Genomic DNA, 22,463 nt, shown 5'->3' with positions numbered 1-22,463 from the left:
GCTGTTTGAATTAAAAAAAAAAACTATTCAAAAAATACAGAATCATTAATTTAGTAAATACATTAAAACATAAAAACACATAAAAAAAAAAAAACAAGTGGATAAAAAAAATAAAAGTTTTAAAGACAAGAATGAACAGAAGAGGTCCCACATAAACACAGAAGAACTAAGTTTGTAAAAATCTGTGTTTTTGTTTTGTTCAATGGATTGGGTATCAGTTAGGATTTGATTGATTATCATTGTGCTCATCAATTTGGGTTCGTATCAAAGCCGGTTTCTTGTTTGCAACCAAAATATGTGCAACAGTAAAAAAAAAAAAACTCTTTATTATAACTTAACATAATTAAAATAAAAATGTTCTTTATCTTGTCATGAATAAGTTAAATTGATTTTGTGGTAAAAACTCCTCCCTTTTGTTTTATTATTTTGTTGCTTCGTTCGTACGAGTTCACCAAAGAAAAACCTTTTCTCTAGTATCCCGCTTCGTATCTCATGACGAGTTCCATCGCTCGTCATTATGAGAAATCTGGACCTCGAAATTAAGAGGTACAGGTCTGATACGAGACTTGTGAGTCAGTGTTCAACTAATAAAGTAAAAATGAAATGACAGTTCAGTTTGATTATCAGGCTCTTCAGGTCTCCTAAATCGTTGGTAAAATTTAGGCACAAACAAACCCACAAAGATCTACTTTTTGTCTAATGTTTTTCATCCACCAGTCCAAAGCTGATAAAACCTCAGTACTATGATTGGCCACTTAATGATAATGTGGTGGTTTTGTACGCTGCTGTGTAAGATCACACTGATGAACTCAAAACGCAAAGACAGGTAAAGCCTCTGTGTTCCCTTTTGTAAGTAACCAGCCCGTCCTGCAACTAATACGACAGTAATGTAATGATACAGTAATAACAAGATGTGTGTGTTTATGATTATAAGATGAAGGTCTCGTTATCATGAGATATGAAGTAATTATTACATGATGAGGATAAGGTCTCCTCTGTATTAGATGCTCAGACACATGTAACTGATGTAGACCGATGGGCAGCAGGCACTAACCTCACTGTCGGGATTTGATAAGGTGAAATTGAAACGCACAACTCATAAAGAATCTGTGGTTCTTATTCCTTTCAAACTGGTTCCAAGTCCAAACTATTTCGATACCCAACACTGTTTAAAAAGAAATCTCTGTTGACTTTTGCAACATTGATTTTTAAGTTACAGTTACTTGATTTAAAGTTTATGTAATGCGCTGTCTAAAACTACTGTGAAAGTAGTGCGCGCTCTCGCTGAATAAGGCATAAATCAAAGTGCAAGAAAATATGTTGATTTTTTTTTTTTTTTGTTTTTTTTTTTTTTTTTTTTTTTTTTAATGAGGTGGAGAAAAGGTCTAAGAGAGATGTTGTCTGGGCTGAGGGTTATAAGTCCGCACAATTTCTGCAACAGCGTCTAATCTGGATGTTAGTTTTAAAAGACCGAATTGATACCAGTTTGTGAGGTAGTTTGATTTTTTGACTGAAACATTAAAAGCATTAACATATTCAGGCAGTAAAATGATAACAGACCTCTGAAAACCCATTATTCTGAAAATCTTTTCATGACAATCTCCTACTTGAAGGAATAATTTAGCTTTTACCATAACTATGTTACTGTTAGATTGCACTAAATGGCTGGATTTGATCAAATGTGAGTACTACAGGACGCCGTAGTACAGCAGTGACATAACGAAACACAAAATCAAGCACCATGAATCCTTACACCTTCATACTGCTTCAACAATTTTATAGATTAACCCTAATATGGCCGACATGTCCAACAGCAGCAAATCAAGGAAGATAAAAATTCAAATGTGCCCTAAAATGGTTTCTAGATGTCCTGGGTGGGTTACCTCCACCTGCCAAGAGTCATTTCACGTCATCACTGGACCAAGTAGGAGGAGAACGTCTCTTCGTGTTTCTGTGCGTTGCGGTTGACGATTTCCACGATGGCGATGTAAGTTCCTGTGAGGAAGCCGACCAGCCCCACCAGGCTGATGACGATGTTCTTGGCGGTCACCAGCGGCGACAGGCCCTCCTCGTGAAAAGCTAGGATCTGGAGGATGGGAGGGAAGATCAGCGCCAGGAAACTGCTGCTGACCGAGCCGACCAATGAGATGACGAGGTCCAGCTCTGGTATCAGGACGGCGAGAGCACCTGAAGGAGGACAGACAGAGGGACCGGATGAGAGGGAGGCTTGGCTGAGAGGGGGGCCCAGGTACAGTATAAAATACATTATAGGCTTGGGCAGTATACAAAGTTTAATGTCGGGATACAGTCCAGTCCAAATATCGCAATACACAATATTATATCGCTAACTCTGGCCGTTACTTTTTCAAACCCAACTTCTTGGAAAAAAATAGGTACCGTATGACTACCTGATTACCGATCTGTGCACACCTTATAATGCCCTTTGTAGACTTTATACTTAGACTTTAGAGTTAAAAATGAAGAAGACCACTTACATTTGGTTTATTATGTTTAAATAACAAATCCTTAAAAGTTGTTTTTCATATTCGCTTTTCAGATTTTGTGCCAACTGCTCTTCAGAATTAACTACACTGTGAACTGGTCCCAGCATAAGGAGGCACATCTTGAAGTAAGTTGAATCAGCTTGTGAAACTGAATGACAGAATCATCACTGCTTAAGGTTCAAGGTATTTTATTTTGTAGGAAAGATTTCCGACAAAAACAAACAAACAAACACCTCAATCTCAAAAGAAACATTCAAGACTCAATGTTACTGTGTGTTTACACATGCACAACACATGCAACCCATGGCCTTTTTATGTTGGTAATCTAGGAATTCAATCATATTCTACCAGTTCTCTGTATCCCTGTTACAGGAGAATGATCATGTGTACTAGAAGAGCCTAATTAGGAAAAGAGTCTCCCTGTGGAAGAGACAGAAGGGACAATTTCTCCATTCTCGTCTTCCTTTACAGCACAGGAGCGGTAGATGACAGAGCAGAGAAGGTTTAACAGACGAGAAAGAGAAAAAAAAAAAGGGTTGGATGAGAAATGAGGTGAAGCGTACTTGGGAATAAAGGGAAGGTGAGAGAAGAGGAGTAGAAGTGATGGATGAAGCCAGCAGGATGACAATGCAATGAGAAGAGGGGGGAGAAAGAGTGAAAAGACTCCAGCTGTGAGAAAATAAAGCTGCGACTATAGGGATTGTTTTTCACGTGTTGGGGGTTGTGACCACGCTGCTATAGACACCGGAGACCCGAGTCATGGAGACGGGCAATAAAACGGCTCGGAGCAGGCATGATCGGACAAAACAAGCGCCCGCTCCGCCGCCGCGACGCATTGTCACAGCCGAGGTGTGTGTTTCCGTTCCCGCCGACACACCCCGTGGCGAAGCTTACATCTTGAAATGTCTGCACATGAGCAATTGTTACACGCATGGACACACCTGAAATGAGAGCGGCTTGCTTTGCTGCACACACACACACACACAAAAAAAAAACACTCTTCATCTCTCGCTCTGTCCATTACCATCTTCTCCCATAGTGAGTAGAGAGGACGAGTCAGGTGCTCTTGTTCTCTCTGTATGTTGGACACCCATTACCAGCGGCTGATAAAAGACTCTTTGAACCATTATCAATTGCTTGCCGCTGCGTGTTCACAAAGTCTGTCAAATTAACCTACGGGGCGACGGCAAGGTCGAGCTTTCATGTGACAAGTACGGCGAAAGCACCTCGCCGCCACACGCTCCCGGGGAGTAAACCTGTCACTTCTAGGGAAAGGCCCTCGCCGTTGAAGGGTGCTCTTCAAGCCGCATTTGAAGCTTTCCGAGCCATCAAACAAGGCAGGCGAGCCCATGAAGGACGAAGGTGATGGAGGAGGAGCAGGGCATACCTAAAGAGTACGTTGAGCCTTCATAGCAAATAAAGGCTGTAGCTAAAAAGCCTGGCTGCTGTCCCCTGAGAGAGAGAGAGGCAGAATGTGGATCATCAGGCAGCTTCAAAGGACTGAAGAGGGAACGCTTCGAGCACACTAATTTGGCCTTACAATCTTAGATATTACAGAAACAAAGAAAATACTCCACTTTCTTCCCTTCAGCCTGCAGGGCTTTGGCATGCCAGAGAGCACTCTACACAGTGGGACACTCCTTCAGAGCAAGACATAGATGCCGCTGAGGGAGAAAACGTGATGATGATGATGATGATGATGGTTTTATGTTGTTGGGTAAAGTTTGAAGTATTTGATATAGTGAACAAACGGTGCACCTCAAAGGTTGGATGCATCTGCAGAGTTTAAAGTGTTAATGAGGTGAGGAGCACCATGAAAACAAACTCGTTTAAATATCAAATTATCAATAACAATAATATCAGTTAATTGAATAAAAATTAAAACCAGCAAAAACTATACGCTTTTATCAGATAAAAATTGCAAACCGATGCTTAAAGGAGGTATTTGTAAGTTTTACAATTGTGACATCCAACATCATCATTAATCGCTGTTTGCTTCCCAGTCTAGAACAAACATTGTGAGTTCAGCATCAAACTTCCTTTACTCACCAAGAGCAGTCTCCAGTGGTAGAAAGCAACCCTCTTGTTTTGCTTCTATTTCTATCACTTCTCTTTTCTGGTACTTAAGTTAGCATGCTAATCAGCTAGCTCCGGCCCGGCCCGAGTCCTGAGTCTCTGTAGCATCAAGGCTAACCTGAAGAAGTAGTTGCTCAGAGAACGTATTCTAACCTCGTCTTGTAAACACAACGATCGCTGAAGCTCTTGCCAAGACTGGTAAGTAAACAGCTGTTATTGCTAACGTTGGCTATGGAGCAATAGCGAAATTAACAAATAACTACTTTTAAAGTGCGAATTTAAACTTAAAAAGAGTAGAATGTCAGAAAAGAAAAAACACACACAAAACAAACACCAAAATGGTCAACAGTTAAAATCCTGGTGACCATATAGGGACATGGCTGGTTATGATCATCTAAGTGACAGGGGATGTAGTTGAGAATAACTCTCTAAAATTCTTCTTCTGGGACACTGGAACATTTCCAAATTCAGAGAAAAACAACAGAGAAGACAATACTCAATATCATGGATTAATACAAGGTCAGTTCTGCCATGATGATTGATTCAGGCGCAGCACAGCTTCTGAATGAATATATAATCTAAATAAATAAGTTAGCACTTTGATATGTGCTCTACACTGACTGATCCATTTGGCACTTGGATCAATTGTGTAAAATAAATGTGCACCTGAGGTCCTGTAGGCTACAACCAATGAGGCAGGTGTTGTTCATTTGTGACAGAGGCATCAATCTTCCATCTCCAAAAGAAGTTCAAGTTAAGAATACAATCCAGTTAGCACCGATTTGGAAATTTACAGGCCAAAAAAAAGTCATAGACCTCTGGATGTCTTTTAAAGAATAGAGGCCACTTTCATCCAAGATGGATCTTTGAAGAACCAACCAAAACCAAATGAGCATAAGTTAATTTTCAAATCAAATGAGACCTGATCCAAAGAGACGCCTGGATAATCAGACCCGATTCAAAATGTGTCCCCAGACCTTATCTGTCTTTCATCAAAAACATCTTTCTCTTATGATGAATATAAGACACTATATAATCCCAGTTTGTAAAGAGTCTGTATTACCAAGATCAGCAGCAATATCACAGGACCGTATTTGACCCAGTTAGACTGGCTTGGGTCTTGGGTCTTAAAGTCTTAAGTCTTTAGTTTAGCCAGTTACATATAACTGGCTTCAACAGCATTTTAATGACTTTTTTGCATTGTGAAGCAGGTCTTATCTACATGCTGATATACAGTAATTGAAATGCAGTTGAAGCAAAGGTTATGTCCAACTTAACCACATTTGCAGATGAAACGGTGTCTAGACATCTGCTGATTTGAAAATCTGGGCCAAATCAATGCTTAATGGGAAGGTAGGAAAAGCCATGAGCCAGTCAGGGAGTGCTGGACAAGAACGGGGACTGTCATTCTCATTCCAGACAGATCGAGGGTTTGGTATCTATAAATGTCTCAGAGCTGTAATGTAGTCATTTTACTGTCATTTCCTTAGACACCAGCAGCGACCAAAGGTAAATCAGGCCAGAAAGGTTCATTAAGATTCAAAACTTTTGCACTGGAAAAGCCGGAGTTGTTGCTTTCATTTAGGATAACACGCTATCAAACAACTGCAAACTCTGAGCTTTTATCTTTACACCCACCAGCACCAACTGGGGGTGGGTGGTGGGGGAGCAGGCCAGTTCAAATAAACAGCTGAAATAAGAAAATAAAGGACAGACTCAGAGGGAAGGAGGAAAGTGGGGGTCTGGCTGCCATCAGACTGTCAGCAGGTAGTTTCTTAACCAAGCCCACAACTTTTAAATCCACTAGAAGAAACAGCTCCTCAGCCAGGTGAAGTCAATTACCTCCAGAGCCACAAAGCTATGGCCGACAGTGGGGGATGCTCCGAGGTGAGATCAAAGATGGGTAGGGAGAGTCTTAGTTTCCTTTTCTCCACAGTCAACCAAAATGTACAAGACGCCGCCCTACTGTCTCATTTCTTCACCTTGCCTCCAGCAAACACCACACAGGAAGGAGCCGCAGGATCCGGCTACCTCCAGCTCCGGGAGCCCACTTTCATCTGCTGGCTGATCTGCTGCTCAGTGGACTATAGCTCATTAAAGATGGAGGGCAGCTCGGTCTCCCCAGCAACCTCCCAGGCCGTTTTCACTGAGACAAACAGCAAGGGAACAGTCGAGGTCTGCAAATATGCTAATGTTAATTAGCTTGGAGTGGATCTGCTCAGCGTGGAGCCACAAGCAGCAGCGGACAGACTAAACTTCTCTGACACTCAAAACATACAAAAGTAAAAACAGCAGCCAGTAAACTAAAGAACTATTATATTATATAAACCATATTAACGAGAATTTCCTCTCAATTCTCCAATTACAGCAGAGCAAGAACTCAGACAACTCCAGACAGTTGAGGAGAGGTGGTCAGCTACCTGTGCATCATGTCTCATGAGCAATTTAATTAGGAGATGACAACCAAAACAAAAGTCACAATCATTAAATAAATGGCGTGCACTTAGTGAAATAGCACATCTGCGCTTATTCTCTTAAGGTCAATGTATTTCAGCCGATGTTAGACTGATATAACAAACTCCCAGGAAACTTCATGTCTGCTCCACCTCTTTAGACTTTTCTGCTTGCCACTGCCATTTATTAAATTAAATTGGGGACAATTATTTATTCATATCTTGCACTGCAGCTGCACTATAATTGTTTTTCTAAAGTTTAACCTGTCTTATTATATTTTAATTTATTGTTACCTATTCTACTTTACTCTTTTTAAATCATATTTCTGTGTGTGTTTATATTGCTTTGTGCTTCTTTTATATCTTGTCTTAATGCCTTTTATGTTATTATGTTATTTTATTTATATAAAGCACTTTGAATTGCCTTGTTGTTGAAACTTGCCTTACCTTACAACTTTTAATAGCTGTAATGTAATATGGCAATAACTGTAACTAAAAGCAACGTTAATCTATATTCTCATCACAGAGCTGCTTCCTGTTTTTTCACAGAGCAGCATGACTTTGCCTTAAGATAACATTTTGCAGTGTTGCAAAAGTGATTGCTCCATTTTGCATACATTCTGTGATGGGGAAGTGAAGCCCTTGCTGTCGGCTGCTATATGATGGGTTGCTGCATGTCATTTAAAAATGACCTTGTTGTTACCCTGCAGAAGATACTCTGCAGAATGGATGGCGACATGTTGCAGTAACTAGGTGGTAGTGGTGGTGATGGTGGTGGGGCTTAGGATTGGTCAACTGGAGCCTGCGATTTTCTAACCACTGGATAGTTTATTTGTCAGTCCGACCTAGTCAATGACAAATCTATAAACCATCATGCTGGAAAGCGGAAGTAATAAACTTCTTAAATATGCTGATTTGCATTTTCTCTGACACATTCTCATCATTGCCAGCAAAGTATATAATTTAACTAAACAGCCCTGAACCCTAATGATCATTAACTTGGCATCAAACACACCTCCTCTGCCACTTTGTCTGAGTAATTCCTCTTGTTCTGTCCCTCCTTATTGCCCTCCATTTCTCTATCAACATAACCTCTGGCTCGCTTCCCTCTGTCCCACCACTTCATCACCGCGTTGAGTCAGCAGTCAGCGTTTCTCCTCGCCCCGATGAGCCAACAGAGGTGGACAAACTCCTCCAAACAGACATAACTCTGGATTCATCACTTGCTGTAACACTGTTGCTTTAAATAGCGATGTTTCAGATGCGCTCAACCTTCGTCTGTCCTGGGAAATGACAAGAGGGATGAAACTGTTTCAGTGTCTGTATAAGGTCAACGACATTTCCTGAAGACAATAAACATCCAACCAATTAGAAGCGCTGAGTTAATGGTGCTACAGTACCAGGCAAATTCTGCTTATTCTAATGGCTAGTTAATCAATTTGTTGACTGACAGGAAATTAATTGCCAATTTAAAGTAAAATGTCTAATATTTCAATGATTTATCAAGGAAAATTGCCAACCATTCTCTGGTAACTGCTTCTCAAATGTGAGAATCTTTATTGTGTGACCCTGTAAATTGAACATCATTGGGTTTTGACTCATGGCTGGACAAAAACAACACATCCAAAGTATGTTGAATTAGCTACCTGTCTGAAGTCCTATACTACTGTCTGTTTCCTGTACTAAAAAAAATAGGCGGAAAAATGTGTTTTAAAACAATATAGGCCAGAATTGACAAACCCTTGTCTAATATTCACACGTATGATACAGGAAGCAGGACAACTCTGTAGGCGGTTTGAAAAACTTTCTTTGCATTTTGCTGTTTCACAAGAAAGTGGTGTTGAGGAAAGTGCCTTAATTTTCAGACCTTCAGTCCTTTGTATATACCTCCAGCCAACATGAGTCACTGCAGCTCCAGCACTAAATAAGAAGTATTTTCACTTGACTAAGACACATTACATGTGAGGCTGAGGAAGGGGTCTATCTACTGGGGGCCTGTAAAAAAAGTACAAACATATCCCTGCTATGCAATTACAACCTTTTGTTGGAGGGGGTGGCTGTCCTCACTAAACTCATCCTTCTAGATCCACTACAAATGGCCAGAATTTCTTAGGAAATTAAATTGATTATTCCAGCCCTTGGGATACATTGCAGCGAGCAATCAAAACCCTTGGTCAAGTGGAAGCAAGATGTACACTCAAAGTTGCCAATTCAATTTATGGCGGTTGTTTAAAATGACAAAGAAATATGTGGTAGCAGAAGCTGTCATTACAACTCTTCCCTACAAACGTGCGTGAGGATTCATTTAATCAGGAGGTGACAGTCTGCTGGAGGGGCTGTAATCCATTTGGACAGTGATGATTATCTATTTAATTTTCATGTGACCTTTACTTAACTAGGAATGACTTAATGACATCTAAAATCTGATGTTAGGCAGCAACATCACTGAGTTAGAAACAAGGCACAGAAAATACACAAAGAATATGTTTCAATATGCCACATGACATTTCTTTATTTATTTATGACATAATGTATGTTTGGGAAAAGTTATTGTACTATTGTAGTTATAGTTAGTGTCTTACTGAACATGTGTGGCTGTGTTTGTGACTACCGAGATTTGGGGTGGGGGGGGGTGTTTTTATAATGTAATTGTATTGTTGTATTTTTTTGTGTATATATGTTTCAGTTTTTTTTATAATATCTTACTGTGCAAAACTGGAAAAAAAAAAAAAAACAACAGAAAAAAATGGGAAACATTGCAATATTCAATATTATTGAACATGGAAATGGTGTGTCTCCTGCTTTTGTCACAGCCTTATGAGCCAGGTTGTGACAATAAAACAAAACATAAAATTCATCTTTTCTACCTGCTTTTACTTACAAACTATTTCATCCTCAGTATTAATTGTGATTTTCATTCATGTTTTTTTTGTCATATTTTTTGGGCACTTTTAGTGTTAGACAGAACAGTGAGAGGTAGACAGGAAAGTCAGGGAGAGAGAGTGAGGGGGTGACATGCAGCAAATGGCTGCGGGTCGGATCCGAACCCATGGCCACTGTGGTTAGGACTAAGTCCATGTGGTACGTGCTCTAACAGGTGAGCCACTGAGGCTTCCCCATTTCATCATGTTTAAATATCTTTTTCTTTTTTAAAATACCCTATGCTATGTTTTTAATGTTCCTATTATCTGTCCTTTTATGTGTTTTATTTTTCATCTCAGGACATTACACTGCAGCTTTTGCTTTTGTCCTCTCTTTAACCTTTGCTGTATCACTGTATGTGATTTTACCCCTTTATCTATTTGACTGTTTATTGTATTTTTATTTTATTTTATCCCTTCCTTTTGGGATGCTGAGAGCCATGATCGTTTTCAGCATCATTTTAAAAGACTGATTCAGTGGACACCTGTAGGTTTACCTCTCTCAGACTTTCTCTTTCTACAAATTTCATCTTACTCCTGTCACCACCTTAAGTCCACCACTGCCCACCCCAGCCTAGTGACCACGTTGTCCTCATATTGTGATATGAACATTTCCATCTTATACAGAGAACATGATTGCTTGCTCTGTGTCACGCTTTTCATTCTGCTCAAGATGTACGTTTGTTTCTCCTTTATTTCAAAATCATAGTTTCAGAAGAGGTTGATATGTATTTATTCACGAAGCCACGCTCTTAACATCCTTATTTATCATACTTTGCCTCACAGTCGAACAGTTTACTGCAGCTTGACAAAAAGCGTTCCACAGGAAACCAGAGGGAGTCTTTTCTAGCTGAGCTGAGCTTACTTAGTGGAGCTATTCTTCCACAGACATGGATGTATTTAACAGACACAGTGAGCTGTTAGATATAACTTTTTGTAAACTAGCACAACTCCATGTTGTGCTGTCTATTAAAAAACATTTGCACCATGTCAGCACGGCTTGAAGGTCTTGACTGCTCATGGCTCAGCTCAGTAGCTCACTCCTACAAAATGGTATCTTTAATAATAGATACCTGCTTCAGCTGCTAAGGAGCCCCACCTGAAGGATTCAGGCTTTTATCCTCTTGCTCAAACTCTACATGACCAGCAAAAGGCAGCGGGATGTAAGTCATTCTTTTTAATTCCTGAACTCTTTTATTCTCAGATTTACAAGCAGTAGATTACATTTTGTCTGCTTTTAATTGTTTTTCTCTTTGTATTTTTGTGGAAATTTCTTGTTTTCAGTCTCAATTTATAAGTTTTACTTGATCAAATAGCATTGATCTCACCTGACCAAAGTAAACAACCTATGGGCGTCTCTATCAACTAAGCAGCTTCAAAGAGGGAAAAAAAGCACAGAGGATGATGGATTAAGTAAAACAGCCAGAGGTGCTCACAGACTTTCTTGCCTGCTCAAACGAACACGTCAGCTCATTAAAAAAAAAAAGAAAACAAAAGCTAATGAGCATTAGTGTGCTTTTCTGAAGATTTGTACTGATTTTAACTTCAAGTGAATGGAAACAGCTACGTAAGAAGCCCTTGGTCAAACCCTGAAGCACTAATTGATCCAAAGTGTAACCAAACCGTTCAAAGCATGCTGTGTGTAAAACGCATGTTATTTTACTGTTGCACTCATTTGTAAGGCACAATACAAATGCCAAGTGATAACAATAATGTATGAACACCACATGGAACAAAAGCTCACATTAAATGTCAAGTAAAAGCAAGGACACACTATTTTACAGCATTCTAACAATCTATGAAGGCTGAATTACCCAGGCGCACGAAAACACACCTCTCAGTGTTGATCTTAAATAACAGATGTTTGACTTTGAACAGCCGCCTGGGTTTTCTGCCCGAGCAGGGAAATGAGAGGCAGCAGAGAGAGTGGAGAGAAAAAGGCACAGCGTGGCCTTCAGGGTGGAATTACAACGAATGCAGATGACTGTTTACCTTCTGAGAGAAGGGCCAACAATTGTGGAAAATGATTGCTCTTAATTGTGCAGCTACGAGGGAAAGTATGATTGACAAGCATGTTAGCTGCATGTTTAGAGCGTGGCTTCATGAATAAATCCATATCAATCTCTTCTGAAACTATGATTTTGAAATAAAAAACACACGTCTTGAGGAGAATGGAAAGTGGGATGCAGAGCTAGCAAACATGTTTCTTGTATAAGATGGAAATGTTCATGTCAGATTATGAGAACAAACTTGGGGGTGGGGCGGATGATTTTATAATATAATCACATTCTTGTATGTATGCATCTACAGGATGCTAAAAACAAACATGGCTCTCAATCATCCCAAAAGGAAGGGATAAAAAAAATACAATAAAATAAAATCACACGTCACGAACAGTTTAAAGGGGCAAAATCACATATGGTGATGATTTTGATACACAGCACTAAACATACACACCACTGCTGCATGATGGGCTGCCATTCTTACTTTGTGGTGCATTGTACAGCATCAAACTGTTGTAAAGAAACCTTTCTAGCCTGCCATGTCATTTGCTGGAAATTTAACATTGTGTGATACCTGACGGATGCCCCCAAAAAATGAAACAAATACAAAAGACATGCAGGAGTCATTCAAACGACGACCGAAACTAGTGAGACTAAAAAGTCTCAGCTGGAGAGAGTCATGTTCATAACTGCCTCCCTAAACTTTTATTGACTATACATGAAAGGAAAGGGTGCAGGAATGTTCTCAGCATGTAACCAGACTAACTATCTATTAGATATCTAGGTAAGTTGAGTTTATTTTTACCTGTAAATTGTGCTACAGGAAAAATCTCAGAGCTACTAAAATATTTCCTGTGCCTGAGCGGAAACTTTGGCCTGACAGGAGTGCTGGAGAAAAAGGACAACATTCAAGGACAACATCAAGCATAATGATTCATCCTCAGGGCACAACAAACATCCTTATAAAACTTCATGGCAGTTTTTTTCAGTAATTGTTAAGATATACGACTCTGGACCCAAGTGTTGTACAGATGGAGGTTCCCAGTGGACTCTCAATTTTATCTCCTCACCAAAAAAGGAGGAGGATAAATAATAGGAAAAAACAACAGGATCAGAGAGAGTGACTGTTGTCCTTGACTTGATATCATGCTGACCTGACCTGTCTGTATATAAGAGCTCTCAGGTGCAACACCAGGATTTTTTAGGTGCAGGACAGGCTTTAATGACAACAGCAATTTCAAACAGCCAGTGTGGACCTGAATGTCCTGCTGTTTTTGTCCTGTTGTGTGGCAAAAAGTCCTGGTTGCCATTGAACAAAAAAAAAAAAAAAACTGGTCAGGGTCACAGTGTCCTGTCTTGTCCTGTTTTTGTCCTTTTGTCCCATTCTACTATCTCTCCTCTGTATAAAGCTGCATTGCAGCTGCTAAGCAGTTCTCTTGATGTGAATGTGCAAACTCTCAAAACTTGAAAACTCAAAAGTCCCGTCATGTCATGGTACTAAGCTGGACACAGCATGCTCATATTACCCAACTCAGCCAGCCTGTGATGCTTTATACCAGAGGATAGCAAGAGGATGAGAGAGTCAGAGATCAAATGTTGCTGACTTAAGTTTTCTTTTTCCTTGACAGAATGCTTACTTTATGGTGTAGGGAAGTTATGTTTCTTTCTTGTGCTTCAATTCCTTGATTCCCGTTCTCAGACAAGATTTACCACCACTGATGATAGAGTCTTCCAAATAAATTTGGTCAGATAAAGAAATCTTAAGCTTCTATATAAGAGGCTTCAGGACAAATTTCAATATTACACCTGTCTGTGATTTATGCCCCCCCCCCATTTATATATGGTATAAAATCCATTGAATATGTTTTTAATACATCACAATTGAGCTGAGTTGCTGCTATGAACTGAAAATAAAATTCAAGGACATCTAGCTTCCTTTACCCTCAGGTGTCGTTACCGTTTTTAGGACCTAAAAATGAGGTCACAGGCCAGAATATGTTGGGCATCCCTGATCTAGACGCTGACAATCAGAAAACAGCGACAAAAACTATAAGGGAAGGAATGCTGAGAACAGAGAGAAAACAAAGGAAGACTGAAAGTGAGGGAAGATGGAGTTGGAGGGAGAGGCTGACCTTCCCCGCCCAGCAGGAGGTCCATGCTAAAGACAGAAATCCTCAGGCTGACTTGTCTGCTCGCAGTCCGGCTACACTGGCTGTGCTTCTTTTAGCTCGACTGACACACTAAGTGAGCTGGTGGTTTCAATGTTTGCTGACAGAGGTTGTCATTCAAAGATAAGGCCAGTTTAAAAACGTGACTTGCACATTCAGATGCTTGTGTTGTGATTCGTTTCTCAGATGTGACCTTTAGGGCTGACTGTTCTTCTTGTCAACTCCCAGTGATCAAACTCATGCAAGACCTGTTGCCTTATCTTACAATCGGTGCTGTTATAATGAATGTGTGTGCAACAGGTGGAAAATAGGGATGTAACATCTCACTATTGAGACTATACCAGTGTTCAACTGTTGTGCTGAATCACACAATATCTCAAACAGAGGTTTAATCCAAATAGCTGGAGTTCTTTTACCTTACCATTAAACCAGGGTTACCTTCTGTTAAATTTATATTCACTTTATGGACTCCTTAATACAAAGCCATGTCTAGTGACCACTTTGGTCATTTGAACAATTTTTACAGGCCTGAAGAAGTAAGGCTACACAGTAAGAGAAAAATGTATATGTATAGCAGAATTATGTTATGTCTTGTTCTAGTAGCCCATTACTAAATTCGTGATCCCTTAAGATTCGTCTAATAACACCTTGTGGGGGCCCTGGCACCAAAGCTGGAAACACCTTTGGGATGAACTGGAACGCCAACTGTGAATCAGACCTTATCACCCAGCATCAGTGTTGGACCTCATGAACGCTGTTGTGGCTGAATGGGAGCAAATCCCTGCAGCCAGGTTCCAAATCTGGTGGTGGAAAGCCAAAAACCAGGAGAGTGGAGGCTGTTATGGCAGCAGAGTGATGCCCGTGGAGTCTGAATGAGAAGTTCAACAATCAAATATAGGTGCTATGTTTGGATGTGGCCATGTGGGATTTTGTTTTATTAACTTAAACCAGATTTTCTTATAACTTGAAAGTAACAGAAAAAATGCACAGATCTCAGAAAAATAATTTTGTAGTTCAAAAAATAAACAAATTGTGAAGAAAACAACCAAGAGTCCAAATTTACCCATTTACTACTATATTTCTTTTCTCTCTATCCATATAAATCATTGTTGCTTCTTAAATATTATCATAGCGTCTTTCTGAGAGTGCTTTCTAAAATAGATCTTCGGACCTACAGTGGGTTCATCACATCACATCTGATCTTTGATTCACTGCCTCACAAGGTAATTTAGACGAGCTGAAACAGGCACAGAAAGCAAAGGCCAAACAGCAGAGATGAATCAGCTCCACAAGACATAAAGGTGAATGTGTGCACACATCATGTTTCTGAAAGGGTAAAAAATATGACAGCACTACAGTCCGACAACATGCAGCATGCATTCCCAGTGGCATGCCACCTTTGTGCCACAATGCTCCAGGATGAAGTACAAAAAAAAAAAAAAAAAGAAGAGGAGAAGGCTCACGCGACATCCTCACGTCCTCTCTTGTTCCCATCAACAGCTTAACAACACACGCTAGCTGCTCAACTCAAGCCTGTGGCAAAGTGACTCAGACAAAAGAAACACTTTCAAAGAGAAAATGAAATGACGGGTGCAGCCAATATAGCTGCTATACAGGCAGGAATAAAAAACTGAACTTGTTTTTGGCTTATTTCTCAGTAAGTATGGGTGTATGGGTGAATACGACTTGTGATTCATATATATTTAAAGCTCCGTTAAATAGGGGTATTATGGAAAGCAAGAACTGTCTAGACTTGGGTTGGAGTTCCTATTAGAGTTGTAATTGAATATTTGTGTCATTAGAGCATATTTCAAATTATTCTAATGGCCATGGTTTGTATTTGTAGAAAATAAGATAATGATTTTGAAAATTAGTCCAGTCTTTGTGTTGTTTACAACCCAGTCATCTGAGTCCTAACTTCAGACTGGAGGGGTGAAGACGAGGGGTGGTGGGTTTTGGTGTGAATTGCTCTCTCCTACAGTGTCTTTTCTGAGGTTGTTTCATAAATCTGTACCTGCCACTGCCAGTAAAGATCACTTAATCCAACTGTACCAAGGGGTTAAACCATAAGAATTTATTCTGAGTGCTCATTTGAGATTTATTAACTCATCAAACAGCAATAAAAGGACTCAGCCTTGAGGCGATCCTTGTCAGACCCTGTAATATAATGGTATCATGGCAAGTACAACTACAAGAAACAAGGCAAAGCCGTGTAGCATTCCTACAACTGCCACTCAGAGGCTCTCTGATCCAAAACAACAGTAACAGCAACAGTAAGCTCCTCCATCCCTCAGCCTATCTCTAGTGAATTAGAATAGAGAGTTCACTTCAAAAGAAATCTCCCTGCATTGAAATGAACTGACCTTTCGAGCGGGAGTATAAGTCTCGGCAGAGAGAGGGAGAGTTTGCTCAAGGCTGTCCTCTTTTTTAACTCTTATCTGACTGTTTAAGCTCAAACTGAAAGAAATGGCAGGGAAAGACAAGGGTTTGTTGTTGTAGCAACTGGGAAAACTAGAGTAACATCAAGGTTAATTTTAGGTAAAACCATGAGAAATGAACACATTTTAGGGCATCAGTCAATACTGCAGTTCCTGTGACATTTTCCACCATCATTTGAAAGACATTTTGACATTGCGGATGGTCTGTCAGACAATTGATCTCACATTAAGTAAAACATTTGAAAATGTTAAACCACAAACACCAAGTAAACAAAATATGTTCCAGGCAGTCAGAGTTAACATGACATGAAAATAGTACAATTCCTTCTCACATTTAAGATTGAGACATTCAATATCCTTTAGGGCTACTGTGAGGGCCCCACTACTTTTCTAACTCACTCACAGAAGTCTCTCTGGTTATTAGTTGGAGTTTTAGTGTCTATGTGATGTCGTTTCATCGTGAGTTTTATACGTATTATTAAATCTTTTTTGGACATTCAGAAGAAGATTAAAAAACAATGCAAAGAGTGATGCAACTGCTCTATATGAAGCTTTCGTTTCTTTGTATGCTATCGGGCTGTCTTTCACTGCACACTCATAACTAGCTTTGCACCACAGACCAAGAGAAGCAAACTCACACTGGTAAAAATACAGCAGCCGTAGTGCAACAAAGACAAAAGCTTCTCCCTCCTGACAGTCAAGAACCCACATCTGCTCTCTATTCAAAGGGTGAGAGTCTCACAGGCATTCTCTTCAAGATTTACTCTACACATACGCAGACGATGATGCGCTGCTTCAATCTCATCTTGTATTCGGATTTAAAACCAAACGCAATCTCCCACTCCTAGATGTGCATGTAGGAGCAACATGATTCCTCCTCTAGTCCCCTGCTCCTCGCCTCGTTCGTTCGAGTATGCATCAGTGGGATCTCACTGGAAGCAAGTCTTTTTTTTTTGTTGCTGCACCATCTCCACATTCACAACACACACTCTGCTCAGTGCCAATGAAACCACAGGCGCCCTTGCAAATAACCTGCAGACATGAAGTGGCACATGTATGCATTTATTCCCTTTTATTAGCTTATCAACATGCATGTGCAGAAACCTGTGCAGTTTGGCAAATGTCATCTGCATAATTCTCTATAGGTTCCAATCACAGCTAATGAAGGAAATGAAGATCCTGGGGCGAACAAGAGCTGTGATTCTGTAACTCAATAACTCTGCTGTGACTTGAGGGTTTATTCCATGTGAAGTGCAGCGAGGAGAGAGTAGCAATGAACTGAAAATGGACATTTCTTGGTGTAATAAGAATAAGACTTTCACATTTACCCATTTGTAACTGTTTATCTGTCAAATTATGTAGTGGATAAAACCTGCTCTACATTCACAAACCCAGTATGGAATAGCAACGCCGATTGTTTATTGTCAGCTGCATGAGCTACATATTTTACTATATATATTTATATATATATATATATATATATATATATATGAGCCTATGTGTGACAAATACAAGAGACATAATTAAGGTCAGAAAAAAACTAAAAACTACCATAATTCATTTGAGAAAAATGTGCCTTTGAAGAAGCTAAACTAGTAAATTGACCTTTAAGTTGAGGTTGTATAGCTACAATATGTTTCCATCAAAGTGTTTTTATGCACATTTTCAATTTGTGCAGTCAGAACAAGCTCTTGAAATATTACAAAAAATCTTTTATGTTGGCCTCAGTAAAAGCAAAATGTGACTTTAACATTCCTTAAATTAATACATGAAACAAATATACGTGCTGTTTGAGATTAGACTGTTTTAATTACATCATTTTGTTCCTCATTCTTCTGCAATGGTTTAATGGCACCCGACTAGAGAATTAGTGCCACCAGCCGTTTCTCTTGACGACCCAACTCCAAAAATTTGCAAATCTATGTTAATCTTCGGCAAACTGCAATTTGGAGCAAAGGATAAAAGTATCAGTACAACACACCACTACGCTACTGATATGATAATTAGCCTACACATATGTGTTCTTTGTAAACACATCAATATCAGTGCGCCTGCTGAAAACACAATTACTCCTTCAGCTCCTTGTTTCTGACAAAATAAGCTGTTTTGAAGTCCTCCTTTAGACTTTTTTTCTTTAAACAGCATCAACACAGACAACACTGACCCTTGCTCATTTTAAAAATTAGTTACGGGGCAGTGTCATCCATTCAAAATTAAATTTGTGCCATCGATCACATTTTGCTACAGAATGTAATCAAAGCAAAAAATCAGGCTCACTGAAAGGATCAATGGAACGCCTCTTGAATTGGTTTCTGAGTGTGCTGACGGGATTAAACCATATAGCGGCTGCTTTAGAAGCTCTTTGTATCTATCCACTAATCCATTCATTTTCCGACACTTTTCCGGGTCTTTTTTCTGTTAGAAGGTAGCTGAAATGTCTTTTCCTGCAGCAATGTCCTACAGCTCTTTCTGGGGGACCCTGAGGTGATCCTAGGCAAGGTGGAATCCAAATTGTGTTTTGGGTCTGACCTGTAACCAGCTACCAATCAGTTGCTACCAACCTCCATGATGATAACTGACTCTTTTTAATACAAAGGAGTGGCAGTGCTACTCAGACCTCCCTCAAGATGTGCTTCTCGTTCTGTACGTAAAAAGAGAGTCCTGAAATCCCGTGAAAGAAACTCATTTCAGACACTTGTATCCATTATCTCATTTTTCCAGCTGCTCTCCAAAGCTCGTGGGGAAAAACTAGGTAAAGTGTAGCTTCTCCTTTATTGTGACAGTCTGGTACAGCCTGTCTGTATCACTGCAGATGCTACACCAACCTGCCCTTTAATACTCACTCTTACCTTCACTCTTGAACAAGACCACAAGACAAATGGGGCAAACAGTTTTTCCAGAGAAGTAAAGAACTCAAACTTGGAGTCGATGTTCTCATCCGAACAGCTTCACACTAAAGACCCTTTGGTCTCATGTCTGAATAAGCACCCTGGTCACCCTGGTTTATGTCACAACAGCAATCTTTCTAGGTCAGACCTTATCACTTTCAACACAGAGCACGCAGGAAAAATAACGCTCACCCTCTAAATTGAGCAAATAGGAATTAAACATGAGATGTGATATAGTAAAACAGGCAGTGGTATTCAATCTGTAATGACATAAATGACACAATTGATGTGAAAATGTATTAATGAGTCAGCATGGTAAGTGGTTTCAAGCATTCATTGTGCTCACAATGGTAATAAATTACAGCTTCAAGAGCAAAATAAGTTTTAAAATCCATCAGTGATGCAGCCTGTGAGAGAACAGAGTACACTCTTCTTGTTGTCCTAACATCTATAACAAACTGTTGTTTGGTCTGAATGACAAAAATCACTTTCACAGATAGCTGAAGCCAACAACGTTGTGTGTCCCATGTCTGGAAACGGCTTAGGTTGCCAACTGCTTCACTGCATGCTAGAGGTCAGGGTCTGATAAAGCCAAAAGAACTACATCATCAGCAAAAAGCAGGGATGGGATCCTGAGGTCACTAAAGTTGACACACTCCACTCCTGAGGTGCATTTAGAGTTCCTGTTCATGAATAATTGGTCATAAAGACTGAACTTGGCAGTACCCACCAGAAGCTCTTCTAGACCTATTGCCAAGAACATAGACGTAGACATATCTCTCACTGCACCCCATATTCCTGAAGAACTGTCCACAAAGCACAATCACAAACCTTCTCTGAGTCCACTTAGACCAGGCAGACTGGATAAACAAACTACTTTAGTATCCTTATGAGTACACAGATTTGAGGTTCAGAAATTGCCTCCAGAGCAGACTAAGCAGTGCGATGCCCTGATAAATGTAGCACATCCTCTAGTTGCCCTTTTTAAAAATGGTAACCGCCACCTACATCTGCCAGTCCACAGGGACTGTCCCGAACTCCTTCTGCAGATGTATTATACCTTATACTTACACATTTCCCCTTTGATTTAGTCTGACAAATTTGGTATGTCTCCAAGTTCATTGTGTTTGCACAATGGTAATTTTTACAACAGATGCAACTACTAGTGGGCACTTCAGGGGTGAAGTGGTCAAAGGAGAAATCAAATCTATACAGAAGTTTCCTGGAAAATTAAAAGTAGTAAGTAAAGTAGGTAAAATTAAAGGTTAACTTCTAGTATAAGGAAGCATGTTTCCATTGCCTGATAGAGTATAAGCAGATTATTTAGTTGGTAAAACTCTGCTAACTGTTCATGAGCTCTTTAAAAATCATACTGATGAACAAAGTCTAGCCTGACTTTCAATGCATTTGTTTTATCACTTAGTTACACATGGATTGGAAATCTCAACCCGGGCAGCTTTAATGTGAACATAATGATCTTTAAATGAGTAGAAGTCTGCCCCCTACTGACCTCAACATGCTTCAGCACCTCCACACTGAATCACAGCAGTCTAGACCAGGGAGGCACGAGAAAGCAGAGTTAAAGGATCAGCAGTCCTGGCTGAATGGGAATCAATAGCAATTGGAGGATTATTGCTGCTGAATAGCTCAGCAGAGCTATTACAGGGATCTGTTTGCTGCCACCGCCTGAAAGTAGGGGAGGAGGGGGTGGGGGGGTGGGGGGTGAGTTAACAAAACACATGGCTGTTAAGTTACTGGGTTTCATTTCCATTCACATGACACCTACTCCATCATAGAAAGGCCAGGGGACAAGTGCCGCACACATACATGTCTGGGTGAACATGCAGGCAACTGCAGATGCACACTAACATTTTCAGAAACACACACAAAGGTTCAGAGGCAATCAACTGTTGGGCTACAGAAACACACACCTGAAGAAGTACTAACCCAGGCATCCAACCAACCATGAAGAGTACACACACAAACTGCATTGTGGTGTTGTACAAAAGGAAAAATAAATAATCATAAAACACACAACAGATTGTCTACTTTAGAGACAGGCACTCTGGAGTCTATAGTGTTTTTTAATATGTTCCAGGACTAATTTTCCTAATCTTCAGAGTTCCTTAGATGTGGAGGAAACGCTAACAGGAAAGCGCTAAGGGGACTTTTAGTTCCTAGTTTAGCTCCTGCTGCTTCATAGTACCTGGAAATAATTGGTCGCAAAGGGCTGGTTGTAGTAGCAGCTCAGTAATTCCTCAGGGACTGGCTCCCATCAACCTCAGTTTAACTGATGGAGGAGATCAGCTGAAACTATTGTTACTGATGGATAGAGGCATCTCGTCTTTCAACAGACTTTCTTACTAATTCTAAACCAATCAAAGATACAAAACCAGCAGCGGAGTGTATACTGTATTTGCTTCTCTGATCTCAAGGTTTCTGGGATGGGCACCAACATGGATGCGATTATTCAATTTTCTCTGTTAAATTACTTCATTTGTAGACAAAGGCGAAAACAAGAAGAGAGAACTGTAAAAAGAAGAGGCAGACTGTAGATGTGGTCCACTTGCACATTTTAAGCTGGATGTCATTTTGTGACTCATTCAAAAAAAAAAAATCATTTGTTGGCTGGAACCCCTTTAAAGTGCCAGATGGCATGCAGATTGTCACTGCTCAATTTTTTGTGTATATATAAATCTAATAAAAAATACAATAAAAGAAACGAGGCGCACCACAGAAGGAAGTTCAAAAGCTTTACAGCAGCCAGGAAGGAAACACAAAACAGAAGGCAGTCTCCTGTTCCTGCTCAGAACTGGTGAGCTGGGTTGAAGCTTGAGACCAGAGAATGCTGCTTGGCAATGAAGGATGATCACAGACCATTCTGCATCTATGCACTGTTACTTAAATGATGATACAGGTGGAGACCAGGTAGATTCTTAGCGCCCTCTGACAATTGTTTTTTTGTTTGTTACTAATGCCACCATCTCTAGGCCAAACCAGTGGATTATGGGT

At 40.0% G+C, this 22,463-nt stretch overlaps 1 protein-coding gene across 2 annotated transcripts in view; it reads right to left on the bottom strand.

Annotated features, from left to right (window-relative positions):
• Positions 1–1,341: 1,341 nt before the first annotated feature.
• LOC111232491 (proton-coupled amino acid transporter 1-like) overlaps positions 1,342–22,463 on the bottom strand; it is a 39,589-nt gene continuing 18,467 nt past the window's right edge. For both annotated transcript variants that reach the window (XM_022760046.1, XM_022760047.1), the window contains exon 12: positions 1,342–2,187. In XM_022760046.1, the coding sequence (XP_022615767.1) occupies positions 1,913–2,187 (275 nt within the window). In that variant the 3' untranslated portion in view covers positions 1,342–1,912. The remainder of the gene's footprint in view (positions 2,188–22,463) is intronic.

The sequence above is a fragment of the Seriola dumerili genome, unplaced genomic scaffold, assembly GCF_002260705.1.
Source record: "Seriola dumerili isolate Sdu_G_001 unplaced genomic scaffold, Sdu_1.0 BDQW01000331.1, whole genome shotgun sequence".
Classification (NCBI taxonomy): Eukaryota; Metazoa; Chordata; class Actinopteri; order Carangiformes; family Carangidae; genus Seriola; species Seriola dumerili.
The sequence above is the reverse complement of the archived record's forward strand: the minus strand, read 5'-3'. Positions and strand labels throughout refer to the sequence as shown.